This window comes from Calliphora vicina, chromosome 1 (assembly GCF_958450345.1).
Source record: "Calliphora vicina chromosome 1, idCalVici1.1, whole genome shotgun sequence".
Classification (NCBI taxonomy): domain Eukaryota; kingdom Metazoa; phylum Arthropoda; class Insecta; order Diptera; family Calliphoridae; genus Calliphora; species Calliphora vicina.
Genome location: NC_088780.1, coordinates 125,747,727 through 125,770,254, shown reverse-complemented (window position 1 = coordinate 125,770,254; position 22,528 = coordinate 125,747,727). Strand labels below are relative to the sequence as shown.

The following is a 22,528-nucleotide window of genomic DNA, read 5'->3' as shown; positions in this document are numbered from 1 at the left end:
TGAATGAAGTTTAATAAAAATTATACTTTGACATAGGTACAATTTATATTTAAACAAAAAATATGCGTTTTTCATAAGTTCAGTGCTTTTTGAAAATAAAAAGTTGACAACGCTGCACACCAATCTCTTAACATAAGCTTTTTTTTGTCTCTTTATGAATGCATCTTCTTATGAACTTATTATTCATGCAAAAAATTTAAAAACAAAAACAAAAATTTCCTATTTGTGACACATTTTTTTTAGGAAATTTCTAACAGAATATTAAAACTTATCTCAAAACCTCAATACCTACATATAATATATTTTAGTATATAATTGTGTGTAAACCTGTTTGTTCTAGCAACCCCTTATTTAGTAGTGGTTTTTTCATTAATTCTTTTAAATATTTACTAAACAACCAGCAGAAAGAACGAAAACCATCATCATGTGTTATTTTTAAAGTTCGTTTGTTGTTGTTGTTTCTTTTTTTCAACACAAACACATTCATAGGAAAATGTATATGAGGTGAGAAAACCAAAAATATAAAAAGTCTGGTTTGTGTATTATGATTTATCAGAAATAATTATTAAATTGAATAATTTTTATTTTCTAAACTTGTATTAACTAAATTGAAGTTTACTTTGCTTTTCAAAAAAAAAAAATAAAAAAAAAACACTCCCTCCCTCCAACAAACGTTTGTTTAGAATTATAGTGGGAAACAATAGGAAAACAAAGAAAAACTTTGATGAATAAAGAACAAGAGTAAAACAAAAACAAAAACAAATTATTATGAGCAGACAGTATGTAGTAGATAGTAAGTAAGTGCAACAACATAATCAGCCAAACATCTGTCAATTTAAACAAAACATTTAGTACCTAATAAGTTAGTGATTCATACAGAATACCAAAATTTAACCCATTATGGATCAGGGTTGCAAATTTTACTATTTTTTTTTGGAAATATCTATTCAATGAAATATTTAAGAACTAAAAGCAGAGCAACGGTTCCCAAAGGGGGGACAGGGGTCCTCTAAGGATCGCTAATCTTAAGTATTCTAATTTATCTTCCAATTTTAATTTCATAAGAAATAATTGTCCTATTCTAATTCGAACTACTTCCCAGTATGCAAAAAATTTCAAAGTTATCTCAAATAATAATCACTTTTTCGTACATTTTCTTCGATATATAATTCTATTAAGATCGCAAAGCGATAAAGTATCGAAAAGTAATTATTATTATTCTGATTCATATTTTTTTTTTCGAAAATTTATTTGGAAAATCATTGCAGTCACTTTAATCTTTCCTACGTCTTTAGTTGGTTTTCGTCGGTAATTTAGATTTCATAATGTTCTGATATTAATGTGTTAATCCAAAATCGATTGGAAAATTAATGTAGAGAGTAGTTTCTAATAAAGGTTTCAATGTAACTAACTAGCGTTATAAATTATTGGTCTTATTGTTTCTTTGAGATAGTTTTGTACAATTTTGTTTTTATATAAATTATTATTATTTTAATTTTAAGTTGAGAATAAATTTATTCTATTAATAGACAATTACACTGTACCACTGCCCAAATTGGAGGGAAAAGTTATATCGGTCAAAATAAATTATATAGTCGCGGCGTTTTGGCTGGATCAAAAGATATTCCCGGGAATTCCCGGGAAATTTTTCCCTCGTAGGAACCCTAACCTGACGCCATTTGTTTCTTAGCTGTCTTTACTTTTTTGAGTGACGGCGCACCTTCTTGTGTCGGATGAAGATCTGTCTTCATCTGCAAAAAAAACAATTTCTTTTAATTAGCCAGTTAACTTCAATAGACACTATCTTCAAATACACACCCTTATATTACACACTTTATTATGTCCAAAAATAGACTGGTAATACAGTTGATGTTAATTCTAACTCCGCCTATGAATAAATCACTGACTGCAACCCGCTGTTACTATTTATATACACAGTACCATCTTCTAGAAGTTTCACGAATCTAGAATGTTCCATTTCTAGAGCTTTCAGCAGCCTTAATGTTAATGTTAGCAGCATTAACAGTTAATGTTGGTTAATTATTGATATTGCAATTTCGTAACAATATAATTAAGTTCTAAAGCTAAGTACTCTTGCAATATGCTGTCAAACTACATATGCATATGAAATATTTGGAATGAAATATTTTCGAAATTATTTCAGTACTCTGTTCTTATTGTGAAAAACATTTGAAATAATCTGGTACCTTATTTTTCAACTACGAAATAACATAACCAACACTTCTCTCGCACGAAATTTAAATCATTTGTTACAAATAAAATTTTTCGCATGAAAAAACCCTTATTTTTCGCAAATATGAACCTAGGCTTTAGGTGGTATTCAACTTGTCATACTGATGTTTTAAACAGTGACAATTGGATTCAGTTCCTATTAAAGCTACGTTTCCGCATACACCGAAAACGAAATTCCATACATTTGCACCGAAAAAAAATTTATTTCAGAAATCGGGAACGAAACGGCACCGATCAGTAACAAAAAAACTGTAATTTGGGACCGGAACGAAAACAACATCAAGTACGTTGTTTTCGGTGCTGTAGGTACGAAATAATTTTAATTATTTTTTTATATAAAATTTAATGAAAACCAAAATGAATAAAAAAAAAATAAATTTTCTTTATTGGAAGAGGAAAAAATAATAGATTTTGTCAAAATAATGAAATTCTATTTAATGTGCGACATCCAAAATTAAAAAAAAATAATTTCGTTTCTGTTTTATGACGCAACCAAATGAAACGAAAACAATTCAGAAACGAGACGGTGACGAACACCAACGTTTTTCAGTTTCAGTTTTCGTTATCGTCGCCGATTACGGTGTATGCGGAAACCCAGCTTAATTAACCTGGCCATTACACCCCAGCAGTTAAGCAAGTAGTCAATGTATCCCTTAAAGACAGTAATTGCCACAAATGTCTTATCACTTGGCTGACTCCAATTTATATATTTTGGTCATTTGACACGTATGTGCACTTTGTAGTGCAGAGAGAAGACAATTGGTTACTTTATGCATCCCAAGTAATCTATCGTGAAGACAATTGTCACTTAAGTGTCTCTAAGTAATCTAGAGTGTAGTCACTTTAAATGTTTTGTGAGTAATTCGTACAAACTGGTTTTGTTACAAATTGTGTTAATATAATTCTCATACAGTTTATTTTTATTTTTGCTTAAGTATACTGATATCCCATGTAAAATAGCATGAACTCAATAGTCACTTTACTGCCTCTTAGTAACCTATGGTGAAGTCACTTCAAACTTTTTTTGTACTGCACTTTATTTTACCCACCAGAAGCGTTGACTACTTTCGATCAGCTATCTGATAGTCACATTGTAATCAAAAGGGTCAATTGACCCCCTGCTTAGGACATGCACGTGTTAAAGTAACTAGTCAAGTAGCTAATCAAGTAACCAGTTACAAAGCTAGCAAGGTAATGACGCTATGTAACCAGTATGTGAATCCAATGCGTTGCCTACTTTGGACCAGCTATTAGACAGTCCCATTGTAATCAAAAAGAGATAATTGACCGCCTGCCTAGGACATGCCCGTGTTAAAATGACTAGTCACTTGGCTATTGAAGTAACTAGCTCCCACCCTAAATGATGGGTAAAATCACTAGTTCGGTACTGTCTCCTAGAACTGCTGGGACATGCAAGTAACTGAACACATTTATAGGTTTGCACTAACCCAATCACTATGCATGTGTAAATTTACACAATTGGGTTAGTGCAAAAGTATGAATGTGTTGAGTTTTTGCAACTGTTACTTGAATGTGTAAACGCTAGGTAAAACAGCCATATTTTTTAATACTAGATTTACTATAGAGCCTCACATAAATCTTGGAAAAATGTTTATCATGCAAATATTATAATTTTTACGTAAAATATTGCTAATTTTATTCGTAACATATCTGGATTTATAGCATAATAATTAATTAAATTTTTCGTCGATTTCGCTTCAGAAAGGGTTAAGACTTCACAAAACACACACGCACAATCACAACAACCACAAAGAAATCAAAATATTGAAGTAGATAGATAGATAGATAATGGTGATGAAAACAAAAATAATATTTCTGCGTTTCCTTAAATTTAGCCAGAAACAAGTATAAATAATAACAAATTTTATAATAACAAATAAATATTTGAAATAAATAGAAGTGGTGCAAAACAAAAAACAATGAAATCAATGCGAAATAATAAGCAAAACAAAAAAGCTCTTGAAAAAAACAAAAACTGACCAAAAATGTCACACCACAAAAACAAAATGGAAAGTTAGCGATAATGCGTGAATATAGCAACAATTATTTGTTAATAATTTATAAATAAAAAGAAATATTAAAAAATTATCAAAGTAAATACCTACATACTACATAAATATAATACGGAAAAACACAAGCGACCACCTTTCAAATTCAAATCAATTAGGCAACTTATTTCAATCTACATAAATAATACAAATACAAATTTATTAATTGCAAAAAAAAAATTAAATTGATTTTTATTTAAAATAAGCAAAGAAAAAATTTAATCACAGACGTCATTTCTGACAAGTAAAGCAAAAGAGATATAATATATTTAGCACAAACCAGCAAACAAACATCAGCAACAAACGTTAAATTTATTTTTCCTCCCCCTTTTTCTTTAGTATCATTCATTCATTCATTGCCTTTTCTTTCCTACTTTTACTCACTTCTTTCTTCCCTTCCTTGCATATTTAACCTGTTAAACGAAAAAGTTTATTGTCCAAGTTCAAGGACACACTTGGAATAACAATAAAAACAAACACAGCCAGCAACAAATATAACGTTAATAAAATAATTGTATTATAACAACAACAGCAACAACAACAATCTGCAATAATAAACAACTAACAATAAGTAAAAGTATTAGAAATTCAAGTGTATTTTTGTTTTTTATTTAACTTCTTCCTCTTTTTTATTTTTAAACAATGTTTTTTGCTTTATTTAGTATTAATTTTTCAATTAGAGTAAATATTTATTAATTTATTTCGGAAAAAATGAAATAATTTTTAACTAGAAAATTGTTTTATAAAAACGGCTACGCAGTTTCTGCCTTAATACCTACATAAGTATCTACCACCAATCATCTGCAGCAAAAGCGGCAACTTTTTCTTTTTTGAAAACTCATAATAAGAAATTTACGCGTGTCTTGCGTTTGTAATTCTTCCTATACAGACAGCATCATCATCATCTGAAACGACCACAACAACATCAACAGTAAAAAGGTAAGTGAACTCTTTATTTTTTATTTTATATAATTTGATCATATATGTTTTGATACCCTTCACCTTCGTGAGATGGGTATATAGTATAAGTTTGTCATTCCGTTTGTAATTTCCACAATATAATTTTCCGACCCAATACAGTATATATATTCTGGATCCTTATAGATAGCGGAGTCGTTTAAGCCATGTCCGTCTGTCTGCCTGTGTGTCTGTCTGTTGAAATCAACTTTCCGAAGCCCCCAAATAATTTACATACTCGATTCTTACATCAATATCTCGGCACTTCTTCCGGCTCGGTTGCTATTTAAAATCGAGAAAATCGGTCAACAAACGGTCCTATATCTGGATTACTAAGTCATTGTTAATATAGACAATATGGATATATAATGATAGATATTTCAAAAACCTTTGATGGACCTACAATTGGTCAAAATCGGAAAAAATATTTTTTAACCCGAATTTTTTTTTTTCACCAAAAGTTTTTTTTCGCTAAATATTTAAAAAAAATATTAAAAAACCAAAAAAAAATTTAAAATTTAAAAAAGAATTCCAAAAAATTTTTTTCAAAAAATTATAAAAAACAACTTTGGAACAAAAAATAAATTTTGTTTATAATTTGGTGAAGGGTATATAAGTTTCGGCACAGCCGAATATAGCTCTCTTACTTGTTTATTTGGGGAAACCAAAATATGTACGAGTATAAATTTAATTTTTTTTTACATTAACACATTTACATGTTTTATTTACACAATTCCATTAAAAATTCATTTGAATATTTCTATAATAATGAGGAATTTTTTTGAATCCGGGCGTTAGTGACTTTGACGGAAAAATGCAAAGATTTCTTACTTACCCAGCAAAAACATGCAATTACCCAATAACTTACTTATCAACATAGTTTGGGGTAGTGCACTAAATGTTGATTGAAATCAGCATTGCACTATCACTCAATAAAATTCCAAAAAAATTTGTTTGCACTATTTTTTATCAGCTTTAGTGATAATGGTTATTTCTTAACTAGCACTAAAAAAAATAGTGATAGTGATAATTTTTTCACTATCACTAAACAAAGATTTAGTGCAAAAATCTGCACTACAATTAATGAAGTTGCACTCAAATTAGTGCAGAAAAAAGTTGCCATAAACTGACTTTTAAATCAACTAATTTAATTTTGAGTGCAACATTTTTTAACTCACTATTTTTTCCAAATGTTTAGCTTTTATTTTTAAACAGTTGTACAACATAAATTTATTCAAAATATTGGCCATTGCTAGTTATGAACTTTTCCCATCTTTCAGGCAACATATGGATTCCGAGCCAAAATCATATATCGAATCAAGCCAATATCGGACACTCTGTTCGAAAGTGTAGCGTATCACAGAGAGAACGTTCTGCTTCGATCGAAGCAAGTAGTAGTCGGACGAAGCAAGGTCTGGACTATAAACCGGGTGTGGCAAAACTTGCCAACCTATTCATTCTAAATAGTTTTTAACAAGGATGGAATATTACAATTTCACTGCATGAGTAGTTCACAATGATTTTGCAAGGTCTTGTTGAGTTTGATAACAATCTTCTGGAGTAATGCCTCCAATTCTTGGTCTTCAAACCGTTTTGTTTGGCACCTGCGATTTTTATTTTGCGTATCAAAATACCCACTTCTAAACCGCACAAACCTTCTCTAGCGTGTTGAAACCGATTTAACACATTCTCCATGTGATTCACTAGCACTTTTTATACCCTACACCATGGTGTAGGGGAAGAAAATCGGGAAAGAATTGGATCCGTTATTAGCCAAAAACCAGACCAAGGTGGGTAAATAAAATAAAATTTTAATTTTCAAATGCGAATATCTCGTAAACTATAAGGGATAATATATGGCTAAAGCAATATTTTTTTTAGATCCATATATATATATAAATCTTTCAAATCGGATCGCACACAAAAATATGGCATCATTTTTAATTTTTGATATACCCGAGGTGCCCCACTTTGGGGCATTGTGGCTCGGGCCCCCCTTGGTGTTATAAGCCCAAATTCAAAACTAAAACTTCTATTCGTTTAGAAGTTACAGATTTATTTCCACTTGTTTTTTCAGATCCCCCACTGTGCACCATCATAGTGGGGAGGGTATATTAGGTTTGGGCTGATGTTTGTAACGTCCAAAAATATATTTCTCTCCAAATATATTTTATTTATACGGAAGTCATATTACCTAATTTTATGATGATCGGTCCATAATCATTCACAAAAATAAATTGTTGAAATTTTAAAAGAAAAATGTTTTAACTCATTTATCAGCAAAAGTCCAAATTGATTACCACACGAAAATGTTCAAGTCTCTGTAACGAAATAGTACCCATTCGGCAAGTTTAGTTTAACAAAATAGTTTAGTATAATCTTCTGTAAATATATATATTCATCTTCTTAACGTAAAACATTTATGAATGTAGGTAGTAAACAGCTAATGTAAAATGCGATCGATGAGATCATGCTGTTTATATTTGTTTTTAAAAAGACAAAATGATAGTAAACTTTCAAAGAGACCACAAGCAGTTGGTGAATATTTCACGTTTTTATATTATTATTTTTATAACCTTCACCATGAGTGGTAAGGGTATATATAAGTTTGTCATTCCTTTTGCGTAGCCCCCAAATAACTTACATACACGATCAGGCCTCAAATGGCTGAGATATAAGAAAAAAACCAGGACAACCTCGATTTTTGACATATTTTTTTTATCTACATATATCTGAATTACTAAGACCCCATTTCACACTAGGCAATTTAGTTGCGCAAGTCTCTTGTATTTGTAGATGGCAGAGGTAATGTCGGGTTAAGGAGAAGAAAATTGTACATGCTGTTTTGTTGTTGGGCAAGAGACTTGCGCAACTAAATTGCCTAGTGTGCAAGGGGTCTAAGTCATTAATATATGTAGACAATATGGATATCTAATGATAGATATTTCAAAAACCTTTACAATGGCGTATATAATTTTTTTAGAGAAATGTTCATACAAAATGGTCTTCCATTTTCACATTTTCAAATAGCTAGACAGGATACCAACCCAAGTGTAACAAAAATGCTAACCACTATCTACCATATATAATAAATTTCTTTGTTCAAAGTGCCTCTGCATTTTGTTGGATGACGTTAAACCTCAGCATTTAATTAATTTCTATTTTTAGAGCAACACATTGAACAAAAACGATTTTTTTCAAATAATACTTAAAGAATTTTCACAAATTGGACCAAATGTTTTTTTTTTTTGTTCTTGAATTATTTTTAAATGTTTATAATAGATTTTTCCAAAACCAAAGTATCTCCAATATTAACCTTGTTTAACAATATTTTGTAAGTTTAGCAACCTCAAAAGAATACAGCAACCCCAAAAAAGTATTCAAATAAATTGATCATGTGCTTTATTATAACTTATTTATATTTTGCAATATGAAAAAAATAAATATAATAATTTCAAATATTGTTGATATTTGCATTATTTAAATACTTCACATTGGCCGTTTTGCTGACGATTCCACAATTAAATGAAAATTTGTTTTGTTTTCAAAATTTTTTTTGTTTATGTTCAAACATTATAAATTTAAAATTTTATTTTCTGAATAAAATTTATTAATAAATAAACGATAAATTTAGAATAATTTAAATGAAATTTCACTTTTTTTTCATGTTAACTGAATTCATTATTATTGATTCAAGTTCAAGGTTTAAAGATATCTGAAAATAAACATTGTTCAAATATTTGAAAGAATAAACATAACCACTAAAAAATCAGTATTTTAACTATTCTGTAAACAAATGCATTTGAGTTTGTTTGCTCAAATAATAAAAACAATTTTACTAAAATATTAATTTTGTATTCCCAAATAAACTTTTAACGAAACATTTTAATATTTAATAAATAATGTGAACATTTCTTAGACCCCTTTCACACTAGGCAATTTAGTTGCGCAAGTCTCTTGTCCAACAACAAAACATGATGCAAAATTTTCTTCCCCTTAATCCGACATTACCTCTGGCATCTACAAACACAAGAGACTTGCGCAACTAAATTGCTGAGTGTGAAAAGGGTCTTACTAACCACAGTTATTTATACAATGTTCCAATGTCTGGTTATATGTTAACTATGAAAACTGTCACTCTAGGTTAAAATATAACTATACATTAACCCCCATTAACACGAAGTCTGGTTATGTTTTAACTAATAGTTATATTGACAGTTTTCATGCAAAAATATTAATAAATTTTAAACGACAGTATAACTATTAGTTAGCTCCTAACCAGACTTCGTGTTAATGGGGGTAATAATATTTAAAAAATTTAACAAATAAGATTTTTTAAAACTCAAATTTAAAATTACGTTAAAATCCAAATTGGTTTTCTTGCCAATACTAGAGGAATTCAATTTTCATGTAAAGATTTCATTTTCCATTTATAGAAATGTCTACATTTTCCATGTCCTTCTGCTTGTCATGTTGATGTTGTAATGGAGTGATTTATTTTTAAATGTCCGCTTTACTGATGTGCACTGCCGTTTCTTTTATCTTACATTCTTTGTCTTTGAACATACATCAATTGTGTATTTTTAAAACAAATTAAATTGTATTATCTCAACAAAAATATTCCTATTACTTGAGAATCTGGCAAAATTTTCCACCAAAAATTTCCCAAAGTTAAAGTCAGACTTTTATTTCATGAAATTTGGTCAGATTCTGAATAATTTGCCTTAAGAAAACTTAGTCAGATTTAAATTACTGAAATTTTGAGTTATTCTGACTAGAAAAGTGGAAAAGTAAGTACTCCCTCCTTCAACTTTCCTTCAGGAACAGTAGTCTAAATCTGACTAAATGTCCTTAAGGAAAATTATTCAGAATCTGACTAAATTTCCTGCAATAAAATTTGACAAACTCCGACCAAATTTCCTTAAGAAAATTAGACAAAATACGACTGAATTTCCTAAAGTAATGTAGATGAAATCTGTTAAATTTCCTTAAGAAAAAGCAGTAAAAATCTGTTAAATTACTTTAAGCAAAAGTTGTCAAAATCTGCGTACGTAAGAGCGGTCAAATTCTAACAACATTTTCTTATGGTAGAGCAGTCAAAGTTTGACTAAATTTCTTTAAGGAAAAATAGAAAACAATTTCACATCATTTCCTTAGAGGAAAATAGGCAGAATCTGAATAAATTTCCTTAAGAAAAAGTTTTGTCATAATCGGACTAAATATCCTTAAGGACGAATAATTAAAATCTGACTAAATTACCTACAGAAAGTAATCAAAATTTGACAATAATTCTTTAAGGAAAAGTAGCCAAATCTGCCTAAATTTTCGAAATTTCCTTATGGAAGACTAGTCAAAATCTGACAAAAAATTTGTTGATGAAAAATAGAATCTTCTTAAGGAAAACTAGTCATACTCAGACTATATTTCCTTAAGGAAGAGTAGTCAAAATCTGTCCAATTTCCTTGAGAAAATGTTGTAACCATTTCAAAAACATTTTCTTAAGAAAAAGTAGAATTTCCTTAGGAAAGAGTAGTCAAAATCTGACTAAGTTTCCTTGACGAAGAGCAGCCAAATTTCTTAAGGAAAAGAAGGTAAAATTTTACAAAATTTCCTTGAGCAAAAATAGATAAAACCTGACGAATTTCCTTAAGGAATAATAATTTAAATCTGACTAAATTACCTTAAGGAGAAGTAAACAAAATCTGACAAGATTTCCTTAAATCTGCCTAAATTTTCTAAAAGAATTGTAGTCAGAATCTGACTAATTTCCTTAAGGGACAGTAGTCTAAATCTGACAAAATTTCCTTAAGGAAGGAGTAGTCAAAATCTGGAAAAATTTAAGTAATACTTTTAAGGAAGAGAGTATATAGTCAATAATCTGACTAAATTTCCTTAAACGTATTCATATCTGAGTAAATCTTAAGGAAAAATATAACTAAAACAAATTTGTTTAAGGAAAAAGTAGCCAAATTGCTTAAATTTCCTAAAGGATAATTTTTTTTAAGGAACAGTTGTATAAATATGACTAAATTTCCTTAAGGAAGAGTAGTAAGAATCTGACAAAATTTTGTTTAAGGAAGAGTTGTCATAATCTGATTAAATTTCCTCATGGAAGAGTGCTCAAAATCCGACATAATTTCCATACATGGACATACTGCATTACTTTTTTACTGCAGAAAGCGTTTCAGTAATCAGTAAATGCTTACTGGTAATGAAATATAATTTTCATTACCAGCAAATTTTTACTGAATACTGAAAAAAAATCAGTAATCAGTAAAATTAACTGATTACTGAAAATCAATTCAGTAATCAGTAAGTTAGATTGCACTACCTTGAAATTTTCAAAAAAAATTAAAAAAAAAACTTCACTTCATGTTAATTTTAACACGTGCCCATTAGGGTGGCCCTTAATAAACGAAAGTTGGATTTTGGCCATTCTCACCCTCCAGTTTGGTGAACATTAGCAAAAAAATCATCCTGAAAAAATTTTAGGTAAATCGGTTGGGGTTAAGACGTGCCGCAAGCCCTCTGAAGTTTTGAGATGCATTTACAAGGGGAAAAAATGCATTTTTTTCAGTTTTTGTAAAAATTTTGCCATTAAAAAATTACTTTTGTAATTTAATTTAAAAGAATCGAAATGTGTACGTAATTGTCGTTCTAATGAGACATAAAAAACAGAAATCGGTCAAAAAATGTTAAAGTTATTAAAAATTCGCCAGGCCATTAACGTGTCTCAGGCCACTAGAACATGAAATGTAGGAACAAAATTAACATATTTTGAGAAATATTAAAATAAAAGCTCATTTTTACTTGAAATATGTCCATATTTACTTGTATATGAGTTTTTGTCTTCGTAGGATACCGTTAACCTATTCTTAGGTATGAACAAAAAAATTTAATTTTTTTAACGGCAGTTTCAAAACTCCATTTTCAAATTTTTAAAAATTTTGTTAAACAAATTTCAGAATTGTTTGATCATCTCATTGGGATTTATTAAGAGTATAATAGGGAATAAAAATGTGAAAAAATTATGAAAATATCTCTTATAGTTTTTCCGTACCTGCGATTTAAATTTTGAAATTTTCGAGAAAAACCAATTATTTGGCAATTTTTAGGCCAATGAGCTCTATTTCCTTACTCTTATGAATTTTAAGTAAAACCTATTCAGAATATTATAGTCCAGATAATTCAAAATATACTCTGAAACTTCTACTAAAATCGGAAGACGTTAACCCTTAAATCGTGAAGGTCAAAGGTAAAATTTTTCAATATTTGGAATTTCTCTTGGAGAGATTTCGAAATGATTGAAATGTTGTATATTTTTGGGCCGATTTTGATGAAATTTAACAAAAATATAACATAAACTCTAGGGTTTATAATAACAGCACAAGAAATTTAAAAAATTGCCAAATAATTGGTTTTTCTCGAAAATTTCAAAATTTAAATCGCAGGTACGGAAAAACTATAACAGATATTTTCATAATTTTTTCACGATTTAATTCCCTATTATACTCTTAATAAATCCCAATGAGATGATCAAAAAATTCTGAAATTTGTTTAACAAAATTTTTAAAAATTTGAAAATGGAGTTTTGAAACTGCCGTTAAAAAAATAAATTTTTTTTGTTCATACCTAAGAATAGGTTAACGGTATCCTACGAAGACAAAAACTCATATACAAGTAAATATGGACATATTTTAAGTAAAAATGAGCTTTTATTTTAATATTTCTCAAAATATGTTAATTTTGTTCCAACATTTCTTGTTCTAGTGGCCTGAGACACGTTAATGGCCTGGCGAATTTTTAATAACTTTAAAATTTTTTAACCGATTTCTGTTTTTTATGTCTCATTAGAACGACAATTACGTACACATTTCGATTCTTTTAAATTGAATTACAAAAGTAATTTTTTAATGGCAAAATTTTTACAAAAACTGAAAAAAATGAATTTTTTCCCCTTGTAAATGCATCTCAAAACTTCAGAGGGCTTGCGGCACGTCTTAACCCCAACCGATTTACCTAAAATTTTTTCAGGATGATTTTTTTACTAATGTTCACCAAACTGGGGGTGAGAATGGCCAAAATCCAACTTTCGTTTATTAAGGGCCACCCTAGTGCCCATCTATGGTACTTACCTTTTTTTAGTATCTAGTAAAAACGTCCGGATACTGCATTCTTATCAGTAAGTAATGCAAAGTGCCCATCTATGATAATTTCATAAATCTGACTGATTTCGTTAAGGAAAAATAATTAACTTCCTTAAGTATATGTAGGTAGTCAGTATCTGACTATATTTTCCTAAGGTAAAATGTTCAGAATGTTAATCAGTACCTAAATTCTAAGTATGTAGTTAGAATCTGATTTAATTTCATGTAGAATCTTACAAAATTTTATTTATAATTAAGCTTTTTATATGTTATTTAACTTCGTATTTTTAAATTAAAAAGGGGTTTTCCAATTATAAATTTTCGTTTCTGCCAATCAAATATTAAAAACATATTCGCATAGAGGTCGCTGCTAATAATGCTCTTTGGTGAAATCTTCCTAACTTCATTAACTCACTAATTCTAATCATAAATCACAACATCTGACTCTAAGCTAAATACATATATTCTTTTTTGTTTTTATTTTGTTAATTATATACCAGACTTCCCATACATATTCATCAATATTCACGATTCTATTCAAATCGATTAATAACCAACCAAACACACTTTTAGTAATTTTCTCTTTCTACTTCTTTATCTCGTTTTAGATTTTACCGTATAATTTTTGCCAAATTTGACAAAAACAATAACTACAACAACAACAGCAAAAAAAACTAAATCGTAAGCAAACGCGAAAAAAAACAGCAACGTTGTCGAAATCATTAAATACAGACAGACGCAAGCAAGCTCGGGGCCATTTATTGGCCAACGAGGTCATTGTTGTTTATTAAAACCGAATAAGCAGCAAAAGAAAGAAACGTTGAATATTATTTAAAATTGAAAGACATAAAAAACAAAAGACACAAATAATAAATGTTTCTTTAGGAAGTGAAACAAATAACAACAACCAAAGTACAACAATTGCGTTCTAAAAGATATAACGAGGAATACAAGCCATCGACGCTGTAGACGCAGTTACAGAAAATTAATTATTGAGAAAAACAACATTTGATTGAAACAAAAAATCTGTTGCAACAAGAAAGAAAATAAAAATCGTAAAAACCAAACAAGGAGAAGACAACGTTATTGAACTGTAGACCAGTTCGGAAAACAGTGTGTCATACATTATATACATTAAGGGGTAGGAGGTCGGTCAGTTTTTCCAAACAATTTGGCTTTGTTTTACGCCTACGCGGCCTTAATTCTTCTGTGCAACAACAACAACAGCAGCAGCTACTACAAAAATTGTTATTGTTGAAAACAACTAACAAAACATCATAAAATTTGCGTTTGCCACGCACAGCGAGCGACCTCCCCAAACCTCCTCCTTTTTTGCTTTGCTTTCTCCTTTAGCTGCAAGCAAAACGCATTATTCACAATGATCTCGAATAAAAAATCATACGCCATGAAAATGTTGCAATTGGCTTTGGCCTTAAGTCTGCTGAATGTGGATCCCGACAATTATCTGCAGCAAAGATTGCGCAACTGGGACTCCCAACTAGAGCTTCGGGATGGCGATGGTTGGGAATTGGAAATGTTACGTGCGGTGCCCATGGTGGAATATCCATATGCCAATCGAAAGACCATGATGCCTTTAATCGAAGATTTAATACTATTTGATCGGCAAAATGATCATCTTGCATCTCAATACAATGTGACGGCTTATTTGTTAAACGTGTCCAATGAAAATTCCAACCAAACGGCAGCCATGCAAGAATTGCAAGCAATACCTACAACGCCAACAAATAATAACCCCTCAACTGGTTCTTCAGCGACAACAACAGCCTCGTCTTCACTAGATTCCAGCTCGGCTACAATAAGTTCTGTTGTTACTGCCCCTGGGGTTACGAATGCCAGTCACGCCAACAATTTACCCCCCTCCGAAATGGAATTGTTTTTAAATTCGGAAAATTTTCAAGATCAACGTTCGGTTTGGGAACAAAATTTGGCCGATCTAAATGATTTCAATGATTTACCCATCATGAATTCGCACTATGGCAATTTGCCTTTAAAGGATGGCCAACAGGACAACAATCTATTTGATCTACAATTGGATGCTTTTCTACCCACTTTTGGCAGTTCAGCCTCCACTTCAGAATCAGAAGGTGCGGTGGCACTAAACGATACGTTCCCCAATCCCGACGAAGGGGCTGGCATTAAATTAGAACAATTGGATGATGAAGACGATAAGGCTTTATTAATGGGTGTTATGAATACTGGAACTGTAACAACCATATCAACTGATCAGGTGACCATTTCCGAAGTTTCTGTTAAGAAAGAGGAACCCGATGAGGCGACAGAAGAAAGCAGTGGTGGTGGCTCAGCTGTCAATGATAACGAAGTGGATTTAAGTCCCTTTATCAATTCAGTGGAATTAACTAAAGAGGTAAATAGTTGGTAATAATGATGTGTTTTGTAATAATGATAACTTTTGATTGATATGAAAATACTTAAACACATTTAATTTGACAAATTTGAGTGAAAATGTTTAGCTTTATTTGCTGGTTATTCCTTTCGTTTGGCCTTATTATTATTATTATCAAAGACAATTTTATATGGCGGTTACTGCGATGAAGATAACACCTTATTTGAATTAAACAAATTCAAAGATTAAGTAGAACATCTGTAGCACCTACAACTATATTTGTGCAGTGGTGCGCAAACTAAATAAATAATTGAAACTCAACAGCAATACAGTATTTATAAAATGATATAACTCCAATATTTTCCATTCGATAGAAGTTTTATGATTAGAAAAATTTCCTAAAGGAAATGTAGTCAATTCCTTTAGGAAATTTTGTCTGAATCGAACAAAATGTTCCAGAGCAAATGTATGCGAAATTCCAAAAGGAAAAGTAGACACAATCTGAACACATTTGCATTGTCTTAATATCCTTAAGTAAATGTAAACAAAAGTAGTCTGTAATTTGACTTAATTTCCAAATCAGGCTAAATTTAATTGTCGCTTCCTAAAAATTTCATGATTACCTAGGCTTTTGTAAGAGTACGACCAAAATCTCAATGTCCAAATAATTATATGATGTTACTTTTAGAAAATAGCGGTATTTAGTTTATTTTCATCTTGAACGGTAGACGGCCTTTTATTGAACGAATTCGGGTTTTAAACCGTCCAACTATTGGTTGTATGACTTAAAAATGCGGGATTTTTTCAAATGTTTTGATTTTATTCGGAAACATTTGTATAATATATCTTCCATTTTTCTGTCAATCATATGAATTCCGAGCCAAAAGAACAGCTCATCTTTTGAGGCCAAGAACACATCATGCCAATTTCGAATATTCTGTTCTGAAGTAAAACGTATCCCAGAGAGAGCGTTCTGTAACGATCGAAACAAAGAGTAGTAGGACGGGGCAAGGTCTGGACTATAAGACGGGTGAGGAACTTCTTTCTAAATAGTTTTTGACAGGTATAGCAACATGTGTCCTAGCGTTGTCATTATGGAATATTGCGGTTTCATGCCTGGCCGCATATTCTGTGTGTTTTTCGGCCAATGTTCGCTTCAAACGAATATATTGCATTGGGTACAGATTCCCTGTGATGGTCTCCCACCAAATACAGAGCATCATTACCTTAGCGCCATGGATATTTGGCATTGGTGTCGATTCGGCTGGCTTCTTACGCTTCGGCTTATCGAAATGGATCCATATTTCATCGCAAGTAATGATTTGATGCAAAAATTATTTTCTTTTATAGCGTTCAAGCTGCATTTCAGACATACAAAATCGTCTTTTAAGATCTCTCAGCTCCAATTCGTATGGTAGCCAATTTCCCTGCAATTTGGATGAATTCAGCTGCTTTCAAACGTTTTGAAATTGCTGATTGAGTAGATCCCAATGATTTTGCAAGCTCTTGTTGAGTTTAACAGCAATCTTCATGTATAATGCCTCCGATCGTGGTCTTCACAATTTTTTTGGCAGGCCTGAGCTCTCTTTGTCTTCCGTGTCAAAATCACTACATCACAAACCGCACAAACCATCTCTCGCACGTTGAAACCGATGAAACACATTCACCATAAGCTTCGGTGAGCAATCAGTGTGCTTCAGCGTTATTTTTTTTTTTAAATTGCAGAAGTAACGCTTTGTTGGCACAAAATTTGATATTTTCGAAGCAAAAAAAAAACGTTGTTGTTTACACTATAATGTTGAATAACTAAGTGAGAATAAATGACAGATATGTATCCTTCAAAATGACATATAAGTTATTAAAAACAAAAAACGCTTTCAAAATATACGCCATCTATTGTAAATGGTTGCACTGTGATCACATAAATAAAATATTTTGAGAGGATGAGTGTAACTTTTTAAAACTAAGCCAACAATGTTTTCGAAAAGAAAACGCCTTTAAATAAATAAATAATCATTCTTTACTAGTTGTTAACTAACATCTATTTATAATTAATTTGTATTTCAATAATATTTTCATATATTTATTATAAACTCTATGTACGCTGTAACTGTGGCATGTATCTCTACCTCTACTAATCAATAATTAAATCAAGATAAATAAATGTTTCTATGTATCTATATATCTATGTACTTTAACAATTACAATACGACATGTAAATTATTAGTGTCTACCGCCACAGTATATCTACATTTTCAGTGTATGGTAATACAGCTAGTAAAGGTGATTTTATAATATTATTTCGTATTAAAAATCAATAATAACAATAATCATACAATCTAGCCACCCCATCAAATAGTTACAAGATGTTATTGTAATTGTTTTATAATACTATATATGGGTTACACCCCATATTCATAAAAAGTTTTTAAATTTATCAAAGGTTTTAAACAAATTTTCTATGGGTAAATATGTGGAAAATTTTATAAAAATTTAAACTTACAAAAATCTATAATTTTTGTTCATAAAGTACATTTGTTCGATTGTGAAATGTTGTTTTTAATAGATATAAGCTGCAAAGGAATTCAGTGAATTTAATTTGTTGTAAACAAATACTTGTTATGTTATGAACAGGGAAACCGGAAATATGCTCTAAAAAAAGCGTTTTAAGCGCTTTAAATATGCTGTAAAAACTTTAAAATATGCTCTTAAAATTTTAAAAATATGTTCTAAAAAAACACACTTTTACTTTTATTTCAAAAAATCAATACAATTCATTTCTAAAAAGGTAAAGTAACATAAAATAAACAAAAATAACATGAACTAAAACAAGTATAACAAAAAATAAATACAACATAAAAACAATAGGAACTTAAGCTATGAAAAGGCCTCGAGAGATATTTTATATAAATATAAAGTCACTTCTTCAATTAAGGTTATTATTGCAATAAATTACAAAATATTGACAAAATATAAATTTTCAAATAAAAATCGTTGTCTATTGGATCTGAAAACATTTTTATACATAGAAAATGTTCTTTCGACATCAATTGATGTTATAGGAGCAAATTTAAAAGACAATATTTCTTTAACACTTGGATCGGTTAAGTTTGAATTAGAACTAAAATTTCATATTTAAATGGCTCTATTATTAAAATAGTGCTTATTTTATATTAAAAAAAGCCATCTATTTTTCAGTTTTGAATTTTAAAGGAAGTAAAAACCTGTAACACAACAGCGAAAAATAAGTAAGACAAAATTTGTTTTTGATAAAGACAAGATATGCTATTAAACAGTAAAATATGCTCTAAAACGCAAAAATATGACATAAATATGCTCTTAAAACAAATATATGCAAAAATATGCATTTAAGGGTAAAATATGCAAAAATATGCATATCTTATCCATGTGCCCATTAGACTCACCAGAAAAAACATGCATTTGCATATTTTGGTTTCCCTGGTTATGAACTATATTTCTCTGTTGTACTCTAACTAGCTATTAATTTATGTTACCTTTTTCACAATTTGTATGATCTTTGTTGACGTACATTCATGTTGTTTACTGGTAAATAGCTGATAAAATGTTTCCCTAGTAGCTATGAGTGCCGACCATTGCTCTTAGCTTAGTATTACTCTCAGCACTTGTTAATACTGTTTTTGTAAGCCTGGCTTTGCTTTAAATTTAATTTAAACTAATAACTGAATTATTTAAAGTTTAAAATATGATTGATTTTTTAACAAGCCAAATATTTAAATTACGGAGTTTTTGCACCAACTACAATTTTAATAGAAATTGAGGGCAATGGACATTTGAGAAGTGTGTCTTTTAATATATATATATATTAAAAGACACATATATATATATATATATTTGTATAAATTCCTACACAGTATTTTGAATAAAACGTTTTAGCGTTATAAAAATAAATATTGTTTTTTATAAACAAAAATAAACACGCATATTTTCTTTCATTTCAATGCACTTCCAATTCAATGCAATAAACAGTGATGGTACAGTGCACAGTGGGGTGGCAGCAAAATAAATGAGGCTATAGTAGTAGTAGGCACTGGACAACTGACTTCCCCGATGCTTCTACATTAATAATATTACTCCGAGTTTTGCTACAAAAGTATTGATCCACTATGCTGTGCTATATGAAATACTTTTTCAGAATATTTTCTGGACTAAAGAGTGAGCCAGAAAAAAATTAAATAAAACTTAAACCGTTCAATTAGAAATTCCCAAAAATATGTAAATTTATTCAAATATTGTTCAAATTCATTAAACATTAAAATATTGGCATATTACGCGGTATTTATAAATTTATCGACTTTTTCCGGAAATCCTTCCATTTTTTTATATTTATATTTTTTTATTTTATAGTTGCTTCCGCTATCCTTTTGGACGAGATGGTCCACTTACGTTTAAAATTGGACATGTCCTGGGATACTTCTCATGTGTTCTTGAATTCTTTTTTTACAAGAGACCAATACCTTGCCACAAGCCGAAGTTCTGGACAGTTGTGTGGATTTGCCTCCCGTGATATAGAATTGATATTATTGTTTGAATACCACGCAAGGGTTTTTTTTATACCCATGTGCTAGAAATATGAAAGCACTCTGTGCTGTTTTAAGAAAGGTAAAAACCATTTTTGTTGACACTTCGTAATATATATTTCTTTGTTTACTGATCCTGATGTCACAAATGATTGGCTTCTTTTGCCACAACTGTAAATGGCTTGCCACACTAGAAACTTCTTTGGGAATTTTGTTTGTTTTTTTTGGTCGGGTATTGTTCTTGAACATTACCTTGTCCATCAGCCACTTACAAATATTGACCCGGAAGTTGGGAAAAGTCTTCCAGTACACAAGTTTCATCATCCATCACAGAAAAAATGTATTGTTTTATAAAATTTGCCCTCGAGTTTTTCGCTCGTTGTTTTGCTTCCAAGTTCTTTACCACATTGCCATCTGGAACTTTCGGAACTTTATGCTAAAAGCTCTAGAATAGAACATTCTAGTTTTGTCCGTTAGACTACTAGTAGATGACACTGTGAATATACATAGCAATAGCAAATTGCAGAGAGTTATGGTAGGGTCACACATGACAAATATTTGACGAAAAAGACGTAACCACTAAATAATATACATTTGAATTCTTTTATTTATTTCAAAAACTTATTTTACTTAGGATGATTCAAAACAAAAAATTTAGTTTTATTTTATTTCATGCTGTTTGATCTTACAAAACACTTGTAAGAGTGAACACGTCAAACAAATTTGTGCTAAAAAAAAGTGGTTACGCTTTTGCCGTGTGTGACCCTACCTTTAGTTTATTGTAGGCTCTGTTAGATTTAACATCAACTGGATTACCAGTGTCTTCTTGTAAATTATAAAATGTGTTTATTAAAAGAGAGTGTGTGTTACCTGTGTTAATTAAATAAATGAAAAGTTGTTACAATTTTTAAAGCTACTTATCACTTTTATTTGTAATTAAAAGATTAAGGTTAATTTAAACGAAACAAACCACCGTTTTTAAAAGGTAAAAACGTAAGAGCTTAGCGATAACGATAGCCAAATGTGTTAAGTATTATTTTATGTATATTTTGAACTCGTCTACGTTGTAAATTATACAAAAATTTTTAAAAGACAGGATTGAAATCTTGTTATTAAGAAATTCTTTTGGTTTTAGTTGATTCAATTTCTAATAAATTTCCAGGTAATGAATGAAAAGAGATTTGATAGCCTTCTTTAAGTTCATCCCCTATCAGAGTTCTTTTATATTTCGTTGGTTACCTCTGAATCTCTGGATATATGCGAGGGTGGGTCAAAAATAAAATAATATTTTATACAAAATAAAATTTTATTGAAAATTCCAAGTAAAACATTTTATTTTCCAACATATTTAAAATCTTATAATAACCGATTAATTGCCATAAAAATAAAAATATTAGTACATATACATACTCGTACTACATATTAATTTAAAAAATCAGCAAAGTTTGTTGTATTCATATATACATATGTATGTTATTAAATCATTTATTATATACAACAAACTGGATGGTCTTGAGCAAATTAATAATAAGATTTAAATTTAATTTTTTTTTGTTATTTTTGATTTTTAATGCTGTTTTTTTTTATTACATTTTTTCTCAGCTAAGAACATTTAACAATATTTTTCGTTGTAATAAATTGTTTATTTTTAAAATTTATTGCTAATGACCTCAATTGTCATTGTTCAAAAAGAGTGCAACTCAAAAGTAATCGAAGAAAAAAAAGTGCAACAATTATTTCATTTTCTAAAAACAAATTTTGCTCGCTCTTATTTATTTTAAGATCAGTTTTTTTTAAAAAAAAAAAAATATGTTTGTCACAATGAATGTATGGAAAATTAAATAAAAAACAGACCGTTGTTGTTGTTGTGGTTATTTTGTTATAACGCTAGTCAGGTACGGATACAGGTCCATCATTTGGGGCGGGGGGTTTATTGTTGGGGTTTTGTGTGTTTAATAAAGTAAAATTTATTTAACAGTTTTTCCATATTTATATATTAAAACTTTTCTGTTTGGGGGGAAATTAAATTTTCACCCCCTGGGTCCGCTTCTGGTTTTAGTTAGTACTTTTTTTTTTGTAAAGGTTTTTGATAACGTTGACAGTTTATTGTTTATCAAGAATTATTAGTTGTAATTGAAATTAAATTTAATAAAATATAAAAAAAGTGTCAATGAACTA

At 29.9% G+C, this 22,528-nt stretch overlaps 1 protein-coding gene across 3 annotated transcripts in view; it reads left to right on the top strand.

Moving 5' to 3' along the window:
* Positions 1-22,528, top strand: part of cnc (cap-n-collar) — a 156,065-nt gene that overhangs the window by 31,803 nt on the left and 101,734 nt on the right. For 2 of the 3 annotated variants that reach the window (XM_065515769.1, XM_065515768.1), the window contains exons 2-3: positions 5,003-5,261; positions 14,035-15,812. The exons of the other annotated variant lie outside the window; for it this stretch is intronic. In XM_065515769.1, the coding sequence (XP_065371841.1) occupies positions 14,805-15,812 (1,008 nt within the window). In that variant the 5' untranslated portion in view covers positions 5,003-5,261; positions 14,035-14,804. The remainder of the gene's footprint in view (positions 1-5,002; positions 5,262-14,034; positions 15,813-22,528) is intronic. 3 annotated transcript variants of the gene reach the window in all.